The sequence below is a fragment of the Arctopsyche grandis genome, chromosome 12 (genome assembly GCF_051622035.1).
Source record: "Arctopsyche grandis isolate Sample6627 chromosome 12, ASM5162203v2, whole genome shotgun sequence".
Lineage (NCBI taxonomy): Eukaryota > Metazoa > Arthropoda > Insecta > Trichoptera > Hydropsychidae > Arctopsyche > Arctopsyche grandis.
The window spans coordinates 26,610,388-26,617,951 of NC_135366.1; the positions used below are offsets into that span (position 1 = coordinate 26,610,388).

At 32.4% G+C, this 7,564-nt stretch overlaps 1 protein-coding gene and 1 non-coding gene across 2 annotated transcripts; one reads left to right on the forward strand and one right to left on the reverse strand.

Annotated features, from left to right (window-relative positions):
• Positions 1–50: 50 nt before the first annotated feature.
• On the forward strand, positions 51–123 carry TRNAR-UCU (transfer RNA arginine (anticodon UCU)). Its single transcript has one exon. It is a non-coding gene; the product is annotated as a tRNA-Arg (tRNA).
• A 1,349-nt stretch (positions 124–1,472) lies between these two features.
• Positions 1,473–3,515, reverse strand: RpS16 (ribosomal protein S16). Its single transcript, XM_077443271.1, has 5 exons — positions 3,425–3,515; positions 3,267–3,341; positions 2,790–2,921; positions 2,600–2,714; positions 1,473–2,421 (listed from the first exon to the last, which is right to left on the reverse strand). Exons 1-5 carry the CDS (start codon positions 3,440–3,442, stop codon positions 2,276–2,278), a joined length of 486 nt encoding a protein of 161 aa, XP_077299397.1. The 5' UTR covers positions 3,443–3,515; the 3' UTR covers positions 1,473–2,275.
• Positions 3,516–7,564: the final 4,049 nt, after the last annotated feature.

Below are 7,564 nucleotides of genomic sequence, written 5' to 3' on the forward strand. Positions count from 1 at the left end.
GCTTCAGAAGTTTGTATTGAAGTACGTAAATTATGCTTCACCACTCGTCTGTCCCTGTGGCGCAGAGGATAGCGCGTTGGACTTCTAATCCAAAGGTCGTGGGTTCGATCCCCACCAGGGATGCTTTCTATCATCTTTTTTGACTTTTTTTTCTTCATTTTCAATTTTAGCCTTTCAATAAAACTAATCGAATATGAATCTCTAACAAAATACCAATATTTTTACAAGTCTATTCTATGTTTCATTTCGCTAATGATTCAGTATAGATTCCTATGGTCTTCCGATAGTCTTGAAACATTGCCATTTTGTGCGCTTTGGCCATTAATTGATTACAATGTGAAAAAAACGTATAGACATTGGCTAATAAGAAATCGACGATTTATTACTATTAATATAAATTAAATAAGTTGAGCTATGAACAGACTCCGACTACTTTATATTATTTTTTTTAATTAATCAATGTTATTGCAGTATGTGTACACTGACCATACTTCCTTTATTTAAGAAGACAGTCCTATATTTCACTGGTTTGTCCTTTAGATTAAGTCGTGAGATAAAAAAAGTAAACTTATAAAAAGGGTACTGGTTTTAAGTTTACTGGTAAATTAAAGTAATAGATTTTTTTTATCTAATAGATGGATAAATATACAAATTCTTCGGCGAAAATGATGTCTCCTACAAAAATATTGTCAAATTAGTCAAATGTTGTTTCCATTTATCAGGAATAAATATACCAGCCAACGGATTTTTACTTTGATGAATAAGATACAGTCCAGTGATAAAACGAAATTGAATGTTGAAACCTTAAAATATTTGTAATCACTTAGTGCATATAATTTTAACCAGTCTTGTGTAGAATTTTACAAGAGCATTCAAGAAAATGAATTCATTTTTTCATAAATGTGCGTCCATGGTTCCTCTAATCTTCGTTTTAAGTAATTGAAGTTTTTAGAAATATGTTTTTGAAAAAAATTTCTTGGTTTAGCATATATTTATACCAAATGTATACTGGAACTGCGAAATGAGCTGTCTACGATTTTTTAAAGCACGAATCTGCGTTACTAAAAAAGTTTATTCTTGTAAAAAATATCAAAATTAATATCATTTAAATTTCAATAATGTGTAATAAATATGATTGCTTAAAATTAAAAATTTTCTTATAATTTATAAACTTAAAAAGTTTTAAAACGATTCTTAAATTCATGATTTTTATGAAGAAATAATTAAATTTCAATTCATTAGTGGATTTGCTTCAATAAAATTGGAGACTCAAGTTAACACATACCTACGTTGACCATATTTTTTTGGAAAAAATAAAGGACCTTTAAATTACATTATAAATAAAATCGTTGAATTGCACGTATTTTGATGTTTTATGACCATAACAGATTGTTTCCCGTTTCATACTTTTTTTTATTGAATTTGTTTGAATTCACTTACTTTTTTTATCTATACCAATAATTCAAAAAATTAGGTTTTTAATTTTATTTTATTTCATAAACATAGCATTTTATACAATGCGAATTCATACAAACAACCGGTAATTTGATTATTAGTCACATTGCGATCGCCCAAGACAATTGTTGTCATGAAAATCGCGAATACTTAACATTTGTCTCTAATTCTTTTTAGTATGATAGTTAATTTGAGATTTTTTAGGAACCGTTTCAATGAAAATCGGAATAATTGACAAACTCTGATAAGAAACGATCGATCTGGAGTCGAATTTCATCAAAACAAGGTCTGGCCAGTAGTGGGATTCGAACCCGTGACCGTGAAAGCATATGCTTCCACTGGTTGGAATTAAAATTTCAAAGATCATTATTTTTATTACTAACAATTATATGCATCGGCAAGAAAAGTCGATCTCATTAAAATTGGAGTTGGCTTCTAAATTATGAAGTGACTCCATAGCCTTGGTCTAAACATAAAAATTCAATGTATTGTAGTCTCAGATCTGCAAACATTGGCTATTACTTCAGCTCAGTCGGCAACAGCCAATACCTCGGTGCATACTTACACTTCTTTCACCAGTTATGTAAATGTATAAAAAGCGTCAATTACAAAATAAGGAAAACGAGGACAAGGAAATATAGATTTTTCAATAGAAAAAAATCATATGTTGTTCTCTTATATTAAAATAAAATGTATATAAATCATTAAAACAATCATATTTGTTTTTTATACAGAACAATTTTTAAAAAAATGAATCGATACATATAAAAGACAAATATCCAATACAAAAATGGAATCGATTGTAATAAAGACAGATAAATTAACGGTATGATTTTTGATAGCGGGCACGGGCTCCTGGACCACCGAACTTCTTGGGTTCGCATCTTCTAGGATCGGCTACCAACAGAGTCCTGTCATATTGGATGAAGATGTCTCTGATTGCATTCTTTGACGCTTCATCAACATCTAAAAATATAAAAACAAAGAGTCAACACCGAAAACTAACTTCAATATACAACAGCTACATATGTAGTAACATCAGATACGTAGAGTTTCATATCATAAATATCTCATATTCGGGATAAAATGTATCATCATAGACAATTACCCAACAAAAAAGCTGTAACAACGCAATGATACTTACACTTTTGATAGTAAGCTACAAGAGCTTTGGAAATAGCTTGTCGGATAGCATAGACTTGTGATACGTGACCTCCACCGTTCACACGCACTCTGATATCAACACCGGAGAACTTTTCCTATAAAAAAAAAAACACAATATGAATATAAGAAATGACTTGTATCATATGAAAGTTTATCAAGCGATATATTACCTTTCCTAAAAGGAGCAGAGGCTCTTGGAGTTTGTACTGGAGCAATTTGGGCTCCACCATTTCTAGGGGACGTCCATTTACTCTGAGGTTTCCACGACCGCGTTTGCAATAAGCAACTGCGGTTGCAGTTTTCTGCAAAATTACAAACGTATACATCAAATATATGCCAATAGTATGATAAAATTGTAAATAATGATGGAAAATACAGTGTTGAAAAGACATAACAAAGGTGTGATTCAATCAATGTATGGAAATTTTGAAGTATGGAAAAGTGAGGTTATGTTTAGTAGTGTCGTGCTAGTCTGAGCGGGGCGTGGAAATGGTGATCGGAAATGTGTGCAAGTGGCGTGGGTCGTGTAAATATAGCTGTCGAGTGGTGTTTGAAGGTGGGTCGGTGTGGTGAGGAGTTGTGAGGAGTTGTGAGGAGTTGGGAGCCAGTTGGGGAGCCACGTGGCCATTTGGCGTTCAGGTCCTAACCTTTTTGCCGAACACCTGCACGGCGTGTACGGGCTCGCGCTTGCGCTGCGCCTGCTGGGGCGTCTGGGGCGTCGGCTGAAACACAACAATTTGAGGTTAGATCGAGCGGGGGGCGCGCTTTAGGGGGGAAATCGGGGGCAGAGGGAGGGAATACTGACGGCCGGGGCGGACGACATGTTGGCGCGGAAGGAAGCCGTGCGCGAGAGGGACCACAGACAACGTCAACGGCTCACATGGCTCATAGACAATATTCACGCTCTTCGCCATGTACGCTTATTCGATTTTATTTGAATTAGAGGACCTTAAAATTAGAGGAATGCGCTTTATTTATTTTGAAATAGGCATATTTTTTTTTGTTTTGATGCTGGGTTTGCTCTGTGACAAAAACATTGTGAATAAAAAAAAATTATGTGGTTGAATGGTAAAAATAAAAATATATTGAATGAAATTAGAATTGATGATAATTTAATTGAAAAAGTTGAAAATATAAAATACTTAGGAATATACATAGACTCGGGACTAAATTTCAAGATGCACGCCGACTATATAAAAAAAAATGGCTAGAAAAGTTGGTATATTATGTAGATTAAGAAATATTTTAAGTAAAATTTTAGTGTTTAATTCAATTGTCTTGCCGCATGTGGTTTATTGTGCCACTGTGCTTATTACTTTATGTTTTTAGTGGCTAAGATTTAGAAAAAATGCAAAAAATACAGAATAAAGCTATGAGAGGTATTTTGAATGTGAGTAAACTTAAGAGTATTAGAAGTATGTATGTTAAACGAATTAGGATGGATGAGTATTAGAATTAGTCTAAATATTAGTACATTGTCTTTTGTTTATAAGTTAGATCATAAGTTATTGCCATTATTAAAGTACTTTGATGATTATATAATAAGGAATAGAGATAAACATACTTTTTATACTAGAAATAAGGACAAACTAGTTGTAAGTAGAGTAAGAAAAAATAAGACAGCTGGGGGTGTTTTTCACGGGTCTACCTCACGGGCCGGAATGTGAAATTACCGAAAACGCAAATATCGGAAGGCAAAGATCGAAAATCGAAAGATCTTAAGTCAAAAGATCAAAGGGTGCATGGTAAACGGTACATACTCACGAACATACTCATTTAATTTGCGCGAGCAGGGTACAACAGGAACAAGAGGAACAGGCTTTTCCTCCCGTATTAATGTGCGCGCGCAGAATACGGGAGGAAAAGCCTGTTCCTCTTATTCCTGTTGTATCCTGCTCGCGCAAATTAAGTGAGTATGTACGTGAGTGTGTACCACTTACCATGCACCCTTTTTTTTGATCTTTCGATTTTCAATCTTTGCCTTCCGATATTTGCGTTTTCGGTAATTTCACATTCCGGCCCACAAGCCTGTTCCTCTTGTTCCTGTTGTATCCTGCTCGCGCAAATTAAGTGAGTATGTACCGTTTACCATGCACCCTTTTTTTGATCTTTCGACTTAAGATCTTTCGATTTTCGATCTTTGCCTTCCGATATTTGCGTTTTCGGTAATTTAGCATTCCGGCCCGTCACGGAGACCGGTTTTTCACAGGAGTGTGCTCATGTATGTATAATGCCCTCCCTGAGTGCATCAGGTCTGCTAAGACCATAGATGCGTTCTTGCGAGGTGCGAAGAGACACCTCTGTGACGGACAGTACATATAAGTTAATTATAAATTTTAGAGTTAAGTAATTAAGATGTATTTTTTTAAATTAGCTTGATAGCTAAGATATATATAAATAAATAAAAGATTCATGTATGAGAGCAGTGTGGGAATATGAGAAAACTGCGATTTATTTCTGCTTTTCTGGTTGCTCCAACTTAACACTAGCATTATCACGCGATCTGTATTGATAGTGTAATAGGCAGTGGCGGATTATCATACATTTACACTCGGGGCCTCCGAATCGTGGGGGCCCCAAGAGACTTACTATGTTTGTTTGTTCGTGACAGTCAATTTAATAAAAAAAAAGCAAATGAGTATTCAAATAAATTTATATAAAATAAAACTATTCAAATAAATTTAATAAAATGTTTACTATAAGATTAGTCATATTTATATAACAAATACCGAGTGAAGTCGGGTAATACAGCTAGTCGTAAATAAATAAAAAAAAATGATTTTGAAAAAACCTAATGAAAAACCATATACTGAAAAGGGTTCGGTGATTATATTGCAAATGTGAATCGCTACCAGGATAACCGCCGCTACGAAAATTGCTCGCGTGGGATTCTGTCGCACAGGATAATTGCCATACAGAAAACTGGCCAAATATTGCTCAAAACTGCCTAAATCTCGATAAAAAAAGCATTTAACCGCAAAATGGTTGTAATTTTAAATATTTTCAGGGACGTAATTTTGGTTCAGAGGGAAGAATTTCATTTTTTTAGTTAGGTCAGGAATATGTATGTCATTTGAATGAATCTTGATCAAATCGATTATTATTTGTTAAAAATTTAGGTCAACAGCAACTGCAATAATTTTGAACATTTCAATTCAAATTTCAAATCATCCGAAGCTTCTTCTTAAAAAAAAGATTTACAATGAAACTAATAAAAAAATAGCCACAAACTAGCCAATTTTTGCCCACCTCCTTTGGAAAAAGTTGAAATGAAGTCCTTAAATATATATTTACATATAAACGCGTATATTTTAAAACCATTTTATTTTGTTTCAAGGCGGAATGAAATAATGTATTAAAAAATAAATATGAATTCGTATTGTATTTTTGAATTATTATTTTTAAACTGTAATATGGATGTTTTAATTGGTGTAATGAATGTGCCCCTTTTCACTTTTTTACAAAACGTAATTATATAAATTGATAAAAATAAAAAACCTAACCTCTAAGTTTCAAAACTATGTAAATGAAAAGCATAATTATGCGATTTCAAAATCTGAAATATGTAATTGTGAATATGCCTTTATTTTTTTCCTTCACGTATAATATAAAAAATAAAAAAATATATACATTCAAGTAAAATTTAACATTATTTTTTATTTTCACATACATATATATACTTTTTATTTTCACATACATATATATACATATAAGGCCTAACAGGTAAACCCCAATGTGCCTTCCTGGCCAATTACAAACATCGATATAAATTTTTTAGAATGATTTTAACAAAGCATCATACAGACATCTATGGATATATTTTTTGATAAACTTTTTTTATATAAATCGTCAAATGCTGAAAAACTCGAGAAAAAACGAGACATTTATGGACAAATTTGCAGCATTTTTTTAATACAAATCAGTGAAATTCGAGAAGCTGAAAACTCGAAAATTTCGAGAAATGGGTAAAGGTTGCCAATTTGTTGGAACCGTTTCAATGAAAATCACATAAATGAGCAAACTTTGATAGAAGATGATCGACCTGGAGTCACAAACCAAGATCTGGCCAGCTGCAATCAGTGACTCAAACCAGTGACTCCATGCTGCTGGTTGAAAATTGAAAATTTCACTTTTAATAATAATAATATTTCAAATTTAAACAATTGATCCATAATAAGTACATATTCGTCTTCAACAGCAAATTTTTCGCTATCTATACATATATACATATGTATGAATGTTTGTAAATAATATGTAATTTATTTGAAGAATGTTTTAATTTCTGAATGAAATCGAATCTTTAGAAATCATCGGAGAAAATTAATTTATACTAATACTCTTACCCATAAATTGATTTTTAATCATTGCACCGAGCAATTTCACGGAATAATAAATATTTGAAATTAATCTTAAAAAATACTTGGCTTATATAATTCATTCGTCATCAGATCTTTTTAATCAATCAATTAATAAATATTTTCGTACGCAAAATCCGTAATATTTTAACTAGAATGAAATTCATAGCATACCTCACTTATCGGACATCATATTTAATTTTTCAATGAAAATTATTCAACTAAAAATATGCACATTGATCCACATGAAATAATAAAGCATTGAGATTTAGCATAATATACATATGATTGGTGTAATCTCCAAATTTATGCCTTTCTAATAAAACAGCGTAAAGTAAAAATGCATACCTTTGCAGTTGCGGCATTCAAGTTAGCCACCGTATTTCAAAACAGTGCACTTTAACTATCGGTTCGCGTGCCGATTTTCTTTTACTAAACATTTTTCAAAGCTAGTCACAAAATGTTTTTAGTAGAGTACTATTAAAAACGCTCAACTCAACGCTCTTCAAATAAAACTAGACCTCTACGTTAGTGTTCTAAGCAAGAGTGACAAAAAAGCATGATTTTTATAAGAAATTGACAATAGTGAA

Excerpts from the sequence above, each read along its gene's own strand:
- RpS16 (XM_077443271.1), bottom strand. Across the intron at positions 2,715-2,789 it reads CTCTGCTCCTTTTAGGAAAG|GAAAAGTTCTCCGGTGTTGA; the intron begins GTAATATATCGC and ends TTTTTTTTATAG. Across the intron at positions 2,422-2,599 it reads TGTAGCTTACTATCAAAAGT|ATGTTGATGAAGCGTCAAAG; the intron begins GTAAGTATCATT and ends TTATATTTTTAG.